This window comes from Crotalus tigris, unplaced genomic scaffold (genome assembly GCF_016545835.1).
Source record: "Crotalus tigris isolate CLP2741 ecotype Arizona unplaced genomic scaffold, ASM1654583v1 scf7180000024347.1601321, whole genome shotgun sequence".
Taxonomy (NCBI): Eukaryota; Metazoa; Chordata; class Lepidosauria; order Squamata; family Viperidae; genus Crotalus; species Crotalus tigris.
In genome coordinates, this window is record NW_024100516.1 from 1,267,603 (window position 1) to 1,286,238 (window position 18,636).

The window sequence follows — 18,636 nt, forward strand, 5'->3', positions numbered from 1 at the left end:
GCTCACCGTTTTTATTTATCTGTTGGCTTTTTAAGCACGGTTTGTTTTCAAGTGGTTTTCTGGAATAACCAAAAAAACCAAACAAAACAAAACCTCACCTACTGATATAACCTGGGAAAAGCGTGAAAGAACTTTTATTTCTTCATGGATTTGCTCTGTTTATAAACATTCCCCCAAAGTATTATTTTTAATAACCTGATACACAGAAGACACCCAATTAGATTGGGCGACCATATACTGCAGGGGTCTTCAAACTGGGCCCTTTTATGACTTGTGGACTTCGACTCCCAGAATTCCTCAGCCAGGCACGCATGCCTGGCTGAGGAATTCTGGGAGTCGAAGTCCACAAGTCATAAAAGGGCCAAGTTTGAAGACCCCTGTCTTAAATCTAACAAACAAAATGGAGGCTGGCTGAGGAATTCTGGGAGTCGAAGTCCACAAGTCATAAAAGCGCCAGGTTTGAAGACCCCTGATATACTGGATAATGCAACCAGTTCAGATGAAGGAGAGCAGTGTTTCTCAACCTTGGCCACACTCTCTCTTCCCATCCCAGAAGCTTCTTCAGCTCAGTCAGAACGGAAGAAGCTTCTTGGGCGAGAGGCGAAACATCTTCAAGGAGAAACAACGAGGAAGTCCAGTTGCTTTTTGGAAAAGGCACCTTTGGGACAATAGGATGGGATGTCTTGGTCGGAGAAGGCAGGATAGGCACCTGGATCTGTCCAAGGGGAGGAGGGAGAAAAAGGCTGAGGAAGAGGAGGTCCATACTCCTGGAAGAAATTCCAGCCTCAGTTGTGGTTTTAAGTCGAGAACTGCCTGCAGTGAAATGTCTGCAAGAAAACCACCAAGCTCAGAGACCCCACTAAGGACCCCACCGTTCAACCCCAAGTTACAATTACTCTCTTCTACCAAATCCCTAGAATTTCTGGTTGGGGGCCACGCTTACTGAGACTGTGGTATCAGTACAGTACAGCATCAGGTTATTTGCTAGGCTGCATTAACAGAGGAATAAAATCAAGATCACGTGGAGTATTAATACCACTCTACAATACCTTAGTAAGGCCACACTTGGAATACGGCATCCAGTTTTGGTCACCACGATGTAAAAAAGATGTTGAGACTCTAGAGCAGTGGTTCTCAACCTGTGGGTTGGGACCCCATTTGGGGTCGAGCGACCATTTCACGGGGGTCGCCAAACAACGCAGTCCGCCATTTTTCCCCCCCTTTTCCTTAGCTGTGCTACTCCCTTTTATTCTATTGGCTTTTGAAAGCCAATAGAATAGACTCTCTTGAATAGAGTCTAATTCTATTGGCTTTCAAAAGCCAATAGGAATTGTCCAGGCTGTCTCTGCCCTGCTGAGCCCGCCAAAAGTCCCATTCTGCAAACGGTGCTGCAAGTTGTCTGCAGCGAAGGCGAGCTGTCTGGAAGTTTCCACCCCTCCCTGCTGAGCAACTACTAAAAATGTAAGTAAAAGAGGGCCAGGGGAAGGAGGTGGGAGGCCAGCGGGCGCAGGGAGGGTTGCTGGCGCGCGTGGGGCCCGGTGGGTGCCTTACCTCCCTTGGGTTGGGCCAGCTGGTGGCCCAGCCGGTGGTCGGCCTGCTCCGTCTCTGCCGCTTGCCAGCTGCGCCTCGGCCGGCGCAGGGGGAGGCACCACGCATGTGCGGCGCTGCCAGGCAGGGAAAGTCCTCGACGTACGACCGGTTGGATAGTCCTCGACTTACGACCGGTTTAGTCCTCGACTTACGATCGGTTGGGGTCGCAGTATTAAAAAGGTTGAGAACCACTGCTCTAGAAAGAGTACAGAGAAGAGCAACAAAGATGATTAGGGGATTGGAGGCTAAAGCATATAAGGAACGGCTGCTGGAATTGGGTAGGTCTAGTTTAACGAAGAGAAGGATGAGGGGGGACAGGATTGCAGACTTCCAGTATCTCAGGGGCTGCCCCAAAGAAGAGGGAGTCAAGCTATTCTCCAAAGCGCCTGAAGGCCAGACAAGAAGCAACGGATGGAAACTGATCGAGGAGAGAAGCAACCTGAACTAAGGAGAAACTTCCTGACAGTTAGAACAATTAACCAGTGGAACAACCTGCCTCCCGAAGCAGTGAACGCTCCAACACTGGAAGTTTTTAAGAAGAAACTGGACAGCAGGGGGTTGGACTTGATGACCTCCAAGGTCCCTTCCAACTACTACTACTTACTACTACTACTACTACTACCACTACTATTACTACTACTACATATTATTATCATTATTATTATTATTATTATTATTATTATTATTATTATTTTAGCATGCCCATTGCCAATAAAATCTAATTCCTCAAGAGAAGTATAAAGTAAGACGCGATGCAATGCTGCAGAGTCCACATTATAAGCTCCAATCACAAACTGTCATTTTAGGAAGCGAGAGCAAGCTGAAAAGCAACGATTGACATATATGTGGAGACATGATTCATTCTTAGACTGAAAAAGAAAAACTCAGCAGAAAGTGTGGTTGTTCCATGTACATAATGAAAAAAAAAAAAAAGGAACTGGAGCCCTTAGGGTGCTTTTGCAAATGTCTCGGTAAGAATAAAAGGAGAAGTAAATAAAAACGAGGCCGTGCGGGGAGCTCATTATAGATGGCCTGGACAGGCAGCCGAGAGAAATGAGGCTTTGGGGCTTTAAATGACCAGTCTTTCAAAAGAGACCTGGAACAGCAGTAATATGGCATTTTGGTAATCCCAACATCAGCTGAGCATTTACCTTTGCCAAGCGGTTCAGCAAATGTTTGTCCTCTGTTGTTGAAAAATTTCAGAAAGTAAAAGAAAGAACAAGGGGAATTGCTATCCTGGGCCAAATTCCTACCCCCAGGTAACGGTTGAAGGAATGGAGGAGAATAGCATCTCGGAAGAAAATGGTCAGGATAAGCTGTTGGCCCAGAAAGCAGGTGACAATGAGATGGTGGCTTGCTTCTAACTCAATGGTTCTCAACCTTTTTAATGCCGCGACCCCCAACCGGTCGTAAGTCGAGGACTACTCAACCGGTCGTAAGTCGAGGACTACTCAACTGGTGCAGCACCGTTTGCAGAATGGGACTTTTGGCGGGCTCAGCAGGGCAGAGACAGCCTGGACAATTCCTATTGGCTTTTGAAAGCCAATAGAATTAGACTCTATTCAAGAGAGTCTATTCTATTGGCTTTCAAAAGCCAATAGAATAAAAGGGAGTAGCACAGCTAAGGAAAAGGGGAAAAAAATGGCGCACTGCGTTGTTTGGCGACCCCCGTGAAATGGTCGTTCGACCCCAAATGGGGTCCCGACCCACAGGTTGAGAACCACTGCTCTAACTGTTATCACCGATATGGGCATATCCAGACAGGCCATCCTGCTCTTTTTCTTCTATCGCTAACCGGCAGCCACCACCCTCAATTCTCTCCTTTTCCAGTATTTGCCTCCTCAGTTATAACCAGACCCCACATTCCTTCCCAATTCCTTTTAAAATTGTAATTTAGGATATTGATCAAAATATGAGGGTCATAGCTTCTGCCAACCCTCGTCAATTCCTCCACTAACATCAGCTGCCCGCAAGTCAACATACCATTGCAAAACAGCCCAGAAAAAAAAGAATGGATTTTCAGAACAATGAAGTTTCCAAAGAAAAAAGTTATTCCGAATATTCAGGCTTCTCATATTTTACAAAGGCCCTGTTTAACAAAACTCAGCCTATTTCACCTTCCAGCCTAATGTTCCAAGAGCTTTTTTTCTTCTAATGTTGTACTAAACCCCTAAAAATAAAGCAAGGAAAAGGGGAGGGTAAAAGCAGAGACAGTCATCTGACAGGAAGATATTGGGGGGGAGGGGGGGGGAAGATTAGCAGAGTTTCTAGTGCAGGGGTCTTCAAACTTGCCCCTTTTTGTGATTTGAAGACTTCAACTCCCAGAATTCCTCAGCCAGCATGCTGGGAATTGAAGTCCACAAGTCATAAAAGGGCCAAGTTTGAAGAGCCCTATTCCTGTGGTGGCGAACCTAAGGCACAGGTGCCACAGGCGGCACTTGGAGCCCTCTCTGTGGGCACCCGTGCCGTTGCCCCAGCCTTGCCTCCCCCTGTGACCCCCTCTTCACTAGTAGCCCCCCTGGAGGAGAGTCACCCCTGAGCGTGGCCCATGTGGAGCAGTGCAGCCAAGGACATGGCAGCCAGGCAGTGTAGACAAGACTCTGCCTTCATGCCCCATCGTGCACAGTTGATGCTGCGGTGCGTGGGCAGAGGGTGTGGCTGCCATGGCGCTGCTGGGCGATCTGCGGCGGGCCCTGGAGGTGATGAGTGGCCCTGCGGGCAGGTGGGGTAGAGACGAAGTGGGGGCGGAGCGGGGGTGGGGCCAGTTTTTGGGCACTCAGTCTCTAAAAGGTTCACCATCACTGCCCTATTCTTTCTAGTCGCAGGGGTAGGCAACCTTGGCTCTTTTATGACTTGTGGACTTCAACTCCCAGAATTCCTCAGCCAGCATGCTGGGAATTGAAACCCACAAGTCATAAAAGGGCCAAGTTTGAAGAGCCCTATTCTATCTAGTGCAGGGGGAGGCAACCTTGGCTTTTATGACTCGTGGATTTCAACTCCCAGGATTCCTGAGCCCGTTTGGCTGGCTCAGGAATTCTGGGAGTTGAAGTCCACAAGCCGTAAAAGAGCTGGGGAAAAATTAGAAACAACCTTGATCTGTAAATCTGATATTTCTCAGCAGCCAATTATTTTGACAAAGTGGGGAAAATGGTAACATTTCAGAGGGAAAGCCACATACTGGCACCCAAGAACAAAAATACATATTTCTGTTCCCTTCAGTTGCCACAGAACCTGGAGGGATCTGAAGAACTGGACATTAGCAAAATGAATGATAGCTTTGAGGGTATGTATGCGAAACTTTAAAGCAGCAGAATGTCTCAAGATTCACAGATGGGAGGCCACGAAATCGACCCCCTCCCCATACAGCAAAGACACGGACCCTCCACAACAGAGGCACTAGCAATGTCAGACACCCAGAGCTCCTGGGAAAACAGAACTGATTCTGCTTTGTTTTTTTGACAAACTGAAAGATCTTCTAACAGTCTCCTACAGATGGAGACACCGGGTGCAAAAAAAAAAAAAAAACGCAATAAATATGTCCGTCAATATTTGTCAGATTTACATCTTGCCTTTCCTTCAGGTCAACATCTATAGTGCGGCTGCCACTTTGCATTTTTCTACACAATTACCAGTCTGTGTGCAGTCGGCTGAGAGAGGGAAATTGATCCAGAGCAACTTGGGGGGATAAGTCAGTGGATGAGGGGGGTCTCTTCAATACCGGCCCCACATCTTCTCGGTCACCAAACACCGGCCTTCTATTAAGCAAACCTTCTGTGATGGTATTTGAGCTGGTTGTTTTGTAAGCTAATTTCAGCAAAGGTGCAGGAAAAAGTGTGAGCGAGTGAGTGAAATATTAGAAAGGCTTCACGGCAGAGGTCTCCAAACCTGGCAACATGCTGGTGGGTAAAGTCTGGGAGTTGTCGTCCACAAGTCTTAAAAGTTACCAAGTTTGGAGAGCCCTGGTTTACTGTACAATGTAATGAGTTTATACACAAACACAGATAGACAGACACGAGGCAGCTTTTGGAGATGCCAAGAACTGAGAGAGAGAGAAAAAAAAACAATCCCATAAACCCTTTTAATATTTATTTATTACATTAAACACCAGCTCCATCCTCTCATTCTTATAAAGTGGACACGTCAAACTCGCAACATCACGTGACGTCGCGCAACGTATCGGGACTGTTTTGCCATTGTTGGCAATGGGGTGGTTGTGGCTTCCGTGTGATGCATCCGGCCCGCGGGCCGGCAGTTTGACAACCCTGCTATAAAGGAACCAAGCCTATGAGTATAATCTGCATTAAATGGAGGTTGGTTTTATAACAGTCAAAGAGCTGGATTTCTGGTTGATGACACTGGTATATCCCTGTCACTTGCCTGACAATCATAGGGCTGTAATTATCCCTGCCTCCTTCCAGAATGTTTCTCCCCCTCTACTCAGGGTAACTCACCGTTCCAAGATTTCCTGGTGGTCTCCTTTCCCAATCCTAACCAGGCCCAATCGTGCATAGGTTAGCATTACACCTCAAATAGAATGATGAAAAAAATAAAAAAAAATCTCAAGTAAAACGTTTTCATAATTGGATAGAACCTCTTGAGTTGCCTGAGGCGCAGAGGCGGACTGGACAATCTGGAGATGTTTAAACGAATATCTCTGCACACTGGTCTGGCTAGATTTACAGTGCTGGCTGTGGAATTCTGGGAGTTGAAGTCCACATGCCTTAAAATTGTCAAGGTTGAGAAACACTGGGCTAGAACTAAAAGATTACATGCGAAAACGTTTCTCCCCGATGATATTCACTGCGAAGGTGGCACTATTCAAACAACTACCCATCTTTTCACAATGCCCCCTGAAACCTACTTGCATACAGAACGACCCGCTGGCTGGAAATATCTCTGCCATTAATACGGCCTGGTTCCTGGGGCTAGAAATATATAACTATATTTTATGAAAGCTTTTAATTTTTTAAAAAAAATATTAAATTAATAACTTCCCCTTGTCTAGCTCCTGCGTTTCTGACACCAGACGAGACTGCATTTGGGTTTTGTTTTTTTATTTTTAAAATGCAACAGTATTAGTCTGTGTAGCCGGCATGGCCAGGGGATGATGGGATCTGGAGTCTGAATCCCAAGGAACTGGGGGGGAGAAAGGCCCCATTACAGGACACGCTTTGCACTCAGACAGGCTATTTTCTCTCAGGGAGGCATATGGAGGGTGGAGTCCCATATCCCTACTGTAGTAGTAGTAGTAGTAGTAATAATAATAATAATAATAATAAGTAGTAGTAGTAGTAGTAGTTGGAAGGGACCTTGGAGGTCATCAAGTCCAACCCCCTGCTCAGGCAGGTAACCCTATACCATTTCGGACAAATGGCTGTCCAGTTTCTTCTTAAAAACTTCCAGTGTTGGAGCATTCACTGCTTCTGGAGGCAGGTTGTTCCATTGGTTAATTGTTCTAACTGTCAGGAAGTTTCTCCTTAGTTCCAGGTGGCTTCTCTCCTTGATTAGTTTCCACCCCTTGCTTCTTGTCCTGCCTTCAGGCGCTTTGGAGAATAGCTTGACTGCCTCTTCTTTGGGGCAGCCCCTGAGATACTGGAATACTGCTGTCATGTCCCCCCTCATCCTTCATTAAACTAGACCAGTGGTTCTCAACCTTTTTAATGCCGCGACCCCCAACCGGTCGTAAGTCGAGGACTACTCAACCGGTCGTAAGTCGAGGACTACTCAACTGGTGCAGCACCGTTTGCAGAATGGGACTTTTGGCGGGCTCAGCAGGGCAGAGACAGCCTGGACAATTCCTATTGGCTTTTGAAAGCCAATAGAATTAGACTCTATTCAAGAGAGTCTATTCTATTGGCTTTCAAAAGCCAATAGAATAAAAGGGAGTAGCACAGCTAAGGAAAAGGGGGAAAAAATGGCAGACTGCGTTGTTTGGCGACCCCCGTGAAATGGTCGTTCGACCCCAAATGGGGTCCCGACCCACAGGTTGAGAACCACTTAACTAGACAGACCCAATTCCAGCAACCGTCATTCATCTCTATAAAGCAACGAGGCCTACAGCGAGTATAAGCTGTATTAAACCAAGGATGGTTTTCTCATAACAAAAGAGTGGGGATTTGGACAAAACAGATGTATAATGTCACTTTCACGGCAACCTTCTGCCTCCTATCAGAAGGTTCTTCCCCTCCCTCTCCTCAGGGGGAGTTCCCAGCCCTGTCATCTCCTCCTGGTCTCCACTCCACTCCACTCCCAGTTCCTAATCAGCCCCTAAACCTAACCCCGCAATAGAGAGGCCCTTCTTTCTTTTAAACGACGATATAAGCGGGGATGATGGGAGTTGGAGTCCGAAGCCTCCCCGGCTACTTTCCCTCAGGGGGCGCGCGCGCGCGCGACGGGGAGAAGCCTCTCGGCGCCCCGCGCATGCGCCGCGGAGTCTCGGCGGTGGTTCTGCGGGGAGGCGACCGGCAGTTCTCCCCCAATAAAAGCCCCGGCGGCGGGTGGGAGCCCTGCCCCCCCCCCCTTTCCCTCCCTCCCTCCCTCGCCTCAGCCCCGGCGCCGCAGCAGGGAGAAGGCGGCAGGGGCGCAGTGCGCCTGCGCAGCAGCGAGCAGAGGCCGCGCGCGCCGAAGCTCCCCTCACACACCTACACGGAGCTGAGGCGGCCGCTCCGGCGTCTTCTTCTTCCTCCTCCTCCTCCTCCCTTCCCTCCTTCCTCGCCTCCCTCCTTCCTTCCCCGCCGGCGCCGGAACCTGAGCTCGGGCCACCGCGGCTGAGGTAAGCGGGTGAGCGCTCCCGAAGCCATCCCGGGTGGCAACGCCGGACGGCCGGACGGCCTGTCAGCGGATCCCTGCGGAGCGTCAGGACGTTACGGCAACGACGGGCGGACGGCGACGACGACGACGGAGCGCCGCGCTCGGCCGTCTCCCCCGCTCGCCCCCCCCGCGCTCGCTGGCGCCTCAGCCCCTCCCCCTCCCCGGCCTCACATAGGCGAGCGCGCCTCCACCCCCCCTCCCTTTTCGACTGTCCGAGCGGAGAGCGCGGGTGCGCGTGCGCGCGGCCCCGCTGCTCTGTGTTCCCCCCCGCGCCTCACCGCGCCGCTCAGAGGTTGCTGTGGCGGAGTGGGGCGCCGTCCCCGCCGCTCGCTCTTCCGCGCTGCAGTGTGCGAATGGGCTTTGGAGTCCGCGCTCCGACCCCGGACTCTTCCCTGGATGGATGGAAGCGTCTGCGCCCCCCCCCCCTCCTCCCACGCCGGACGTGACGCGGCTGTTGTTTTTTGATGTTGGGGGAGTGCGCGGGGAGTGGTTTCTGTGGCGGGCCCCCATGTGGTGGAAGGGGCCGGACGGCACTTAAGCTTAGAAGAGCTGTTAAAAATTTTTTTATTATTATTATTTTTGGGGTGGGATTTTTCTGACTTGGATCTTGACTAAGCGGGGCCTTTATGGCGGGAAGGACTACAAAGCCCATCAGGGGCGTGGAGTGGGGGGAAGGACTCCCTCTCCCAAAGGGTGAAAGAATGGCTGATCGACAAGCTGAGAGAAGAGAATGAAATAAAGCAGGTGTTTTATTTTTATGAATAAAAAAATCATATTTTTATGAATGTATTCAGTCCGTATACTGTTCGGGGAGGCCTTGAAGGGTTTCCTCCCCCCCTCCAAATATATATAGATATAATATATAGAGAGATATATATATATAATTTGAGATAGAGAGATAGATATATAGGTAAAAATCAGTGGAGGCATCAATTTGACAAGTGAAGGTGAGAGTAAATACAGCCAAGCTCCTGAAATTTAAACTTCGCAGGTGCTTTATTAATTTTTCAAATTTGCATACTGCCAAAGCACAGTTTGGGACAGCTTTGAAGGGTTCTCCCCCCCCCCCCCAAAAAAAATCCACGGACGCATCAATTTGACAATCCAAACTGAGAGTAGACACAGCCAGGCTCCAAAAAACGGGAGTAAACAAGATTTTCTCTCTTTTTATGATTGCCACAGTTGTGAGTCATCAAACTCCCAAAATTCCTAAATTTACCCTTCTGGGATCTGGAACCCCCATGCATATATTTACCCCTACCCATTTTAAGATTGTTTTCACAGTGCTTTCTGTTGTGGATTCAGAAGCAATTTCCAGAAAGTTCAGCCAGGCTTTCTCTCTGAGCTTGCAAAAAGCAGCAGAAAGATCATAGAATTATAACTGCATTTATGCTCAGAAATATATATATATATATAGGTATGTAGGTATGTGTGTGTGTGTGTGTGTATGTAGGTCTTTGGTTATTCGGGTTTTCTCCCGCGTCAAATTGGAAGTATCTTGGCGACATTTCGACAAAGTCTCATTCGTCATCTTCAGGCTGGTGTTTTCAGCTTCGTGCTTCTAGGAGCAATGTGTGATCGCAGCATTCTGTAGAGTTCGAATGTTTGGGGAGTAAGATCAAATAGGACTTCCAAGGACAGTTAGTGCTCAACTTACGACCACAACAGACCAGAATTTCCATTGCTAAGCAAGGCGATTGTTAAGTGAGTCATGCCTGATTCTATGACCTTTTTGCCATGGTCGCTAAGTGGAATCACGCAGTTGTTAAGTGAATCCGGCTTCTACTGACCTTGCTTGTAAGAAGACAGTGGGAAGGTTTTAAATGGTGATCACATCACCCTGAGGTGCTGCAATTATTGTGATTATATGTAGGTTGCTTAGTGCCTGAATTTTGATCACATGATCACAGGGATGCTACGAAGGTTGTACCTGCAAGGACTGTAGTAATTGTGCTTTGTTGTACCCATTTTAAAAATATATATTAGAGGTCACCGTTTTTCAGGATACGAACTAGAACAGCAAGAAGAAACAAATGGGAGAGTAAGATACGGTAAATGTAGCAAAAACATGGTCTTATCAATAGCTTTTGTATAAGCAGTGGTTGCTTAACGTTGAAATACTCAGTCCTGCGTTATTACTTTATTATTAAATATTAAATAATATGAAATCCTGCATTTGAAAACTTGAGAATAATGACATCGATAGGGTGTCCTTTTAAGGGAACAAACGTTGGAAGTGATGCAAAGGGGCACAAGAATAAAACCCTGTAGATTGTACAGGTAGCCCTTGACTTGCAACAGTTCATTTAGTGACCGTTACAAGTTACAACACCACTGAAAAAAGTGAGCATTTCTCACCCTTAACGATCAATTTCAGTTGCAAATGTTTTGTAGCATTTCTGGAAATTGCTATTTTTCCTATTCGAAAGGTGCTTTTTTTTTTTGTCTTGGAGCTACAAGGATATTTCTCATGTGCCTTGGGCTGGTACACATTACAGTAAAGTTCACTCATGCCAATATTCTTATGGCTTAGTAAAATGCGTAGCTCCAGTTACTGTCCTTTTCCTGTGAAATTACCTGTGAAGGAGTCTTAATTAAATAAGACTGTAATGAAATGAAGTGGCAGTTATCTGAGGTGCCTGCAGTGCTTGGAGTGCAAACCATTTCCTTCTGTGCATGCATTTGCTGGGATGCCCTACCTGCAGAAAGAATTTAAGTTTATTCACCCCACTTGATCAGGTCTAGTGTTTTTTTTTTCAAGCTTCACTAATTTTCCTGATTTGGTTTCTTTATTAATGCTAGACGTGATTTGTTTCACTGTGATTTGTTTAATTAACCTCAAATAGCTGTGCTGGCATAGCATATAAAGAGATCAAACCCTGATTTGAAAACTGCAAAAATACATCAGCTAAAACTGTAGAAGCGTAGTTATGAGGCACCAGACTGTAGTCCATATATTGGGCCTTCAGATGTCACTTGTGTCATAACGCAATCTCTTTGGCTCACGCTGCAAAAAAAGTAGGGTTTCACATGACCCCCTGGGACAATGCAACTGCCATAAATGCTTGCTAGTTGCCAACTTGGAGATGTTGGCGAACTTGGGGATCACCTAAACCAGGGGTGGGCAACCTTGGCTCTTTTATGACTCGTGGACTTCAACTCCCAGAATTCCTGAGCCAGCCTGAGTCAGTCCATGAGTCATAAAAGAGCCAAAGTTGCCTACCCCTGACCTAAACAGAGGAGTGCAGTACAATAAGAATAATTAAAGTGGTGGTGCAGTGGTTAGAATGCAGTATTGCGGGCTACTTTTGCTGACTCCTGACTGCCAGCAGTTTGGCAGTTCAAGTCTCACCAGCTCAAGGTTGACTCAGCCTTCCATCCTTCCGAGGTCGGTAAAATGAGGATCCAGATTGTTGGGGGCAAGAGGCTGACTCTTTAAACCGCTTAGAGAGGGCTGTGAAGCACTGTGAAGTGGTATATAAGTCTAGTGCTATTGCTAAATCTTAAGGAAGGAAGGAAGATTAAGGAAGGAAAAGGGAGGGAGGGAGGGAGGGAAGGAAAGGAAGGAAGGAAGGAAGGAAGGAAGGAAGGAAGGAAGGGCCCTGGTGGAGCAGTGGTTAGAAGGCAGCATTGCAGGCTGACTCTGCTGACTGCCAGCAGTTCGATTCTGACTGGCTCAAGGTTGACTCAGCCTTCCATCCTTCCGAGGTCAGTAAAATGAGGACCTAGATTGTTGGGGGCAATAGGCTGCCTCTGTAAACTGCTTAGAGAGGGCTGTAAAGCATTGTGAAGCAATATATAAGTATAAGGGCTATCTCCGTCCATCCCTATCTTTCTATCTATCTATTTATTTATCTATCTATCATCTATCTATCTGCCATGGTGCTGCAGTGGTTAGAATGCAGCATTGCAGGCTAACTCTGCCCACAGCCTGGAGTTTAATCCAGGTTGACTCAGTCTTCCATCCTTCTGATGTCGGTAAAACGAGGATTCAGATTGTTGGGGGTAACATGCTGACTCTCTAAACCGCTTAGAGGGCTGTAAAGCACTATGAAGTGGTATATAACTCTAAGTGCTATTGCTATTGCTAAAATGTTTAAAAATGTGTGTTTTTCTGGAAATTCCAGAAGTTGTGATCTCAATAATCTAGAACGGTATTAGCTTCATTAATGAATTTTGATGACACTGAAGAGAAATGCTCTCACATCCGTTGTAATGGCTTGCAGAGGTGGAAATTATATGCTACCGTACAAGATGTCCCTGATGCTGGTTGAAAATGATGAAATGCATTCAGAGTAGATGAGTAGAGTGGTAACTCCTTCGCTTTGTTGTCCTTCAACAGGATAAAGAGCTTCTAAAGGAGCTTCCTTAATGATGGCGACGCAAGATATGAGCATGCATATGGAGGAGGTTGTCGTGGTAACAACTCCAGATAGTGTGGTGGATGGCAGCGGTGTGGAGGAAGTGAAGACTGTCCTCGTTACCACCAATTTGTCCCAGCATGGGTGAGTAAAAAGATGAGCTATTCAAAACTGTAGCTATTACAGTGGTGTACCAAGAATATTTGACACCTGGGGCAGGTCCTCTTTTAACACACACCCCTTCCTTCATTGTTGAGATCCAGTTTGGGTAGTGGTTAAGACATCAGATTAGAAGCTAGGAGACTGAATTCTAGTCCTGCGTTAGGCCTGAAACTGGCTGGATGACTTTGGGCCGATCACCAGAAGACAGTGAGTTCTAGTCCTGCCTTAGGCACAAAAGCCAGCTGGGAGATTTTGGGCTAATCACCAGGAGATGGTGAGTTCTAGTCCTGCCTTAGCACAAAAGCCAGCTGGGAGATTTTGGGCCAATCACCGGGAGACGGTGAGTTCTAGTCCTGCCTTAGGCACAAAAGCCAGCTGGGAGATTTTGGGCCAATCCCCGGGAGACGGTGAGTTCTAGTCATGCCTTAGGCACAAAAGCCAGCTGGGAGATTGTGGGCCAATCACCGGGAGATGGTGAGTTCTAGTCCTGCCTTAGGCACAAAAGCCAGCTGGGAGATTTTGGGCCAATCCCCGGGAGACGGTGAGTTCTAGTCCTGCCGTAGGCACAAAAGCCAGTTGGGAGATTTTGGGCCAATCCCCAGGAGACAGTGAGTTCTAGTCCTGCCTTAGGCACAAAAGACAGCTGGGAGATTTTGGGCCAATCCCCGGGAGACGGTGAGTTCTAGTCATGCCTTAGGCACAAAAGCCAGCTGGGAGATTTTGGAGCAATCACCAGGAGATGATGTATTCTAGTTCCGCTTTGGCCATGAAGCCAACTGGATGACCTTGGGCCAGTAGCTCTCAACATTAGGAAGAAGAAGACAAGTTCAAACCAATTCTAAAAAAATAAGTAAAGTAATGGTCAGTCCCTGGAGATCAAAAGTGTCTTGAAGGTACACATTTTTTTCCTCCATTGCGGCTCTGCCACCAGTGATTGACTCACAAACAGCTGATTGGCACACGGGCAGCACTAACCTGTCTCCAAGCCCACGTCTAGCCTCCTACTATCTTCAGCACCTCCCTTTTATTGCCTGCATACCCCCTCCTACCTTGATACACCTCTGAGCTGCTGCGCATCTTCTACTTATATCTCTGGAATGTAGAAATTCATGCGAAAGAGGTTAGAATTAATAAATGATATAGTTTATTAATTTATTAAATTTACATAGCCACCTAACTCAACGTACAGCGACTCTGGGCAGTCTACAGCAGAGGTCCCCAACCTTTTGGACACCAGGGACCGGTTCTGGGGAGGGGGAGGTTTTTCTGCGGACCGGAGGGGGCGTGGTTTGGGTGCTTCCTGCATCCCGCGGATGGAGCTTTGCTTGTTTGTGTGGACCGGTTGCTGGCATGCCACTGCCCGGTACTGATCCATAGACAGGGGGTTGGGGACCCCTGGTGTACAGCATTAAAAAATCCACAGTTTAAACCAGTGGTTCTCAACCTTTTTAATGCCGCGACCCCCCCCAACCGGTCATAAGTCAAGGACTACTCAACTGGTCGTAAATCGAGGACTACTCAACGGGTGCAGTACCGTTTGCAGAATGGGACTTTTGGCGGGCTCAGCGGGGCAGAGACAGCCTGGACAATTCCTGTTGGCTTTTGAAAGCCAATAGAATTAGACTCTATTCAAGAGAGTCTATTCTATTGGCTTTCAAAAGCCAATAGAATAAAAGGGAGTAGCACAGCTAAGCAAAAGGGGGGGAAAAATGGCTGACTGCGTTGTTTGGCAACCCCCGTGAAATGGTCGTGCGACCCCAAATGGGGTCCCGACCCACAGGTTGAGAACCACTGGTTTAAACCCTCCCAATATAGTTAATCATCAATGGGAAAATAACGCCTTCAGAGAGAGGTTCCATAGCTCACTTTGCTGTGGAATAAAGGGGGAAAAATGACTGTAAACAACATTATAATAGTTTCTCGTACATCTCGCATATAAAATTGAAATAACTCTTTCACCTTAGGCATTTTGACTGCTATACTGCAGTTCTACTTTTTTTATAATCTCTCTTGCCTTGCAGCCCCCCAACTAGGGGCGTTAAGCAGGCTCAAGTCGCTACTGCGATGCATTGTAAATTCAGATTTCTTTTTGCTGACAAGAGTTAAAGATTTAAGTGGGAGACTTGACTCGGCTGACAAAAGAGGGGAGGAGAGCCTGTGGCCTGGTGGTTAATACAACTGCCTAGCATGTAGACTGCTCAGGTTCGAATCCCATAAAGGGTGTGGCTAGCTGATGATGACAAAATGAGTCCGAAATAGCTATACTAGTCTCCCACTTAAACCTTTAACTCTTGTCAGAGTTATATATTCCTTCAATGTAATTTCTCAAATCTAATACTATATATGGCTGGCTCAGGAATTCTGGGATTTGAAGTCCACGAGTCATAAAAGAACTAAGGTTGCCTACTCCTGGTCTGGTGATTAAGGCCTCAAGCTAGAAAGAGGGAGATGGAGTTTTAGTCCTGCTTTAGGCATGAAAGTTGGCTGGGTGGCTTTGGGCCAATCACTCAGAGACACTGAGTTCTAATCCCACCTTAGGTACAAAAGCCAGCTGGGTGATTGAGCCAATCATCAGGAGATGTTGAGTTCTAGTCCTGCCTTAGGCATAAAAGCTGGCTGGGTGCCCAATCAATCACCAGGAGACGGTCCGTTCTAATCCCACCTTAGGCACGAAAGCCATTTGTATGACTTTGGATCAGTCACCAGGAGATGGCGAATTCTCGTTTCCGCCTTAGACCTGAAAACCAACCGGGTGACCTTGGCCCGGTCACTCTCAGACCAACCCACCTCACAGGGTTGTTGTGGGAAAAATAGGAACAGGAAGGTATGTTGGATGCTGTGTATTCACCGCTTTGAGTTATTTGTAACAATAAAGGGAGGATAGAAATACATAAAAATAAAATAGCTTTTACAAAAAAAAAAAAAAACCCACCTTTGGAACTTAATCTCTTTTAAAAAGAAGTTGTAAAGTTTGCGGTTGTAAAGTTTGTGGCAGTTGCTGAAAATTGCAGCTGACTTCCCCCAAGCCTGCCATAGGGTGGGGGGGGGGGAATGAGCAGATAGGCAGACTAAATCGATTCCAGGCAGCCTTTAATATATACGCTTAATAAAGCATCCCAGACACTGCAATTATCCCCCCCCCCCAAGTTTGGCAAGGTTTATTTCTATGCAATGCGCTGCCAGAAAGTCTAAAAGAAACATTTTGCTTTCATATTAACCAGCATTATCTTAAAATATTTGGGAAACGCCACACCTTCCTCTTGTGAGTTCAAGACCTGTTTGACTAGTAGCCGAGAGCGAGAATGGATACTCCTGAGCCCTGGTTGACAGCCTGAGTGCACTTACTGTTCTCTTGTAATAAATAGAAATAAAGACGTCATCCTGGCAAAGAAATGGGTGGTGACTTGGGCAGACAAAGCATACGGGACGATTGCGCTGTAATCTGCAGTTAGCAGATGCTGAGGGGAAGATGGTGCCGCTGCGCTTAATGTCACATTTTCCCTTTGTGTAGCCAGGCGATGAAGGACACAGCTGTCTGCCCGATCTACCCACTCTTTTTTAGAAGCCAGGAGCTTTTAGCTCTGGAGTATCCTATGTGTTATTAGTTGCAAAGTCATGTCTGACCCATCGCAAACCCATGGACCACGTTCCTCCAGGCCTTCCTGTCCTCCACCATCTTCTGGCGTCCATGGAAGCTCACGCCTGCTGCTTCAGTGACTCCATCCAGCCACCTCCTTCTCTGTTGTCCCCTTCTTCTATTGCCCTTCATCTTTCCCAGCATTAGGCTCTTCTCCAGTGAGTCCTTCCTTCTCATTAGGTGGCCAAAGTGCTTGAGTTTCCACTTCAGGATCTGGCCTTCTAAAGAGCAGTCGGGGTGGATCTCCTCTAGGACTGACCGGTTGGATCACCTTGCAGTCCAGGGGACTTGCAGGAGTCTTCTCCAGCACCAGAGTTCAAAGGCCTCCATTCTTTGGCGCTCAGCCTTTCTTATGGTCCAACTTTCACAGCCATTCATTGCAACTGGGAAAACCATGGCCTGGACTATACGCACTTTTGTTGGCAGGGTGATGTCTCTGCTTTTTAGTATGCTGTCTAGATTTGCCATAGCCTTCCTCCCCAGGAGCAAGCGTCTTTTAATTTCTTGGCTGCAGTCCCCATCTGAGGTGATCTTGGAGCCCAGAAAAATAAAATTAAAATAGTTAATAACCAGCAGATCCCCTTCCTTATCTTCCTTTTCACCGTCCCACTTCAGGAAGTACAGAGGGATTGAAATGATTGGACGAGGCTTGTTAATCACATTTCTTTATTTACTAAATTGATACGCTGCCCATCTCACTGTGACACGCCACACACTCAATGGGAAAGCTGCTGCAACAGCCTTCGTATTGGTTGTAAATAGGATCGGTCCATCATAACTTTGAACAGTCATTAAACTAGTGGTTGTACGGTCCTGTGAAAAAGAATGTACAGGTAGTCCTCGAGTTAACGACCACAGTTGACCCCCCCCCAAATTTATGTTGCTAAGCGAAACACTTGTCACGTGAGTTTTGTCCCATCTTACGACACTTCTCGCCACAGTTGTTAAGGGAATCATGGCATTTGTTGAGCTAGGAGCCATGTTTGTTAAGGGAATCTGGCTTCCCCACTGATTTTGCTTGTCAGGAGGTCGCAGAAGGGGATCACATGACCCCAGGGACTCCGCGACTGTCATAAACACGAACCACTTGCCAAGCGTCTGAATTCTGGGGGTGCTACAGCGGTCGTAAGTGAAAAATGGTCATAAGTCGCTTTTTTTTTCAGCGCCGTTGTAACTTTGAACCGTTGTAAATCGAGGACTGCCTGTACACTCTCTTGGAGTCCTGTGGTTTTGTGTATCTGGGCTATGTAGTAAAAATGATCTGGTCCTTAGCAGTTCTTAAAAGTAGGTAAATAACAACCTCAGATGAACCACAACACGTGACATGTTACGCCGTGCCGTCATTCGTTTTACCTAAAAGAAAGCCAGCGTGAAGCAGCCAAGTGAATTTTCTAGAGGAAAATGGCTAAAATGAGCAGTTTCGCTAATACTGTTTCTTCACCGTTTGTCCCTTTCTCTCTGAACCAGGAGTGACCTCAGTGAGGACACCCTGGAGACCGAAAACGCAGCTGCTGCAGCTGCCGCAGCTTTTACCGCCTCTGCACATCTGAAGGAAGCCCTTTTAGGTAAGTGGGGTGAGTCAGGACATTCATATCCCCCAAACTACTCGTGAAGAGGAAAGTGTGAGTTACTGTGTGAAAGTGGCAATGGCTCCTGGCAGTTTCACCATACTTGAGAAGACTTCAGGAGGAGAAAACATTAGCCCTGGGCAGTAAATGTTGGACACTTAAAAACTGTAAGAGATAACTCAGTTCAGATGGGTATTAGCATGCCTTCCTTCCTTCCTTCCTTCCTTCCTTCCTTCCTTCCTTCCTTCCTTCCTTCCTTCCTTCCTTCCTTCCTTCCTTCCTTCCTTCCTTCCTCCCTTTCCTATTTCTCTTTCGTTTCTCTTTCCTTTCCCTTCCCTTTCTTTATCTTCCCTTCCTTTCCTGTCCTTCCCTTCCTTCCCTTCCCTCCAACTTTTCTTCCTTTCCTTCCCTCCCACTTTCTTTCCTTTCCTTCCCTTTTCCTTTCCCTTTTCTTTTCCTTTCCCTTTCCTTTCCTTCCCTCCCACTTTTCTTCCTTTCCTTTCCTTCC

General features: G+C 47.1%; 1 protein-coding gene across 4 annotated transcripts in view; it reads left to right on the plus strand.

Moving 5' to 3' along the window:
- The first annotated feature begins 8,129 nt into the window (after positions 1 to 8,129).
- GMEB2 (glucocorticoid modulatory element binding protein 2) overlaps positions 8,130 to 18,636 on the plus strand; it is a 34,782-nt gene continuing 24,275 nt past the window's right edge. The window contains exons 1-3 of one of the 4 annotated variants that reach the window (XM_039326961.1): positions 8,130 to 8,362; positions 12,743 to 12,905; positions 18,028 to 18,125. In XM_039326961.1, coding sequence (XP_039182895.1) covers positions 12,772 to 12,905; positions 18,028 to 18,125 — 232 coding nt within the window. In that variant the 5' untranslated portion in view covers positions 8,130 to 8,362; positions 12,743 to 12,771. Of the gene's footprint in view, positions 8,363 to 8,897; positions 9,145 to 12,742; positions 12,906 to 18,027; positions 18,126 to 18,636 lie in introns of those variants that run through there. The other 3 variants (XM_039326962.1, XM_039326965.1, XM_039326963.1) reach the window with 3 other exon arrangements.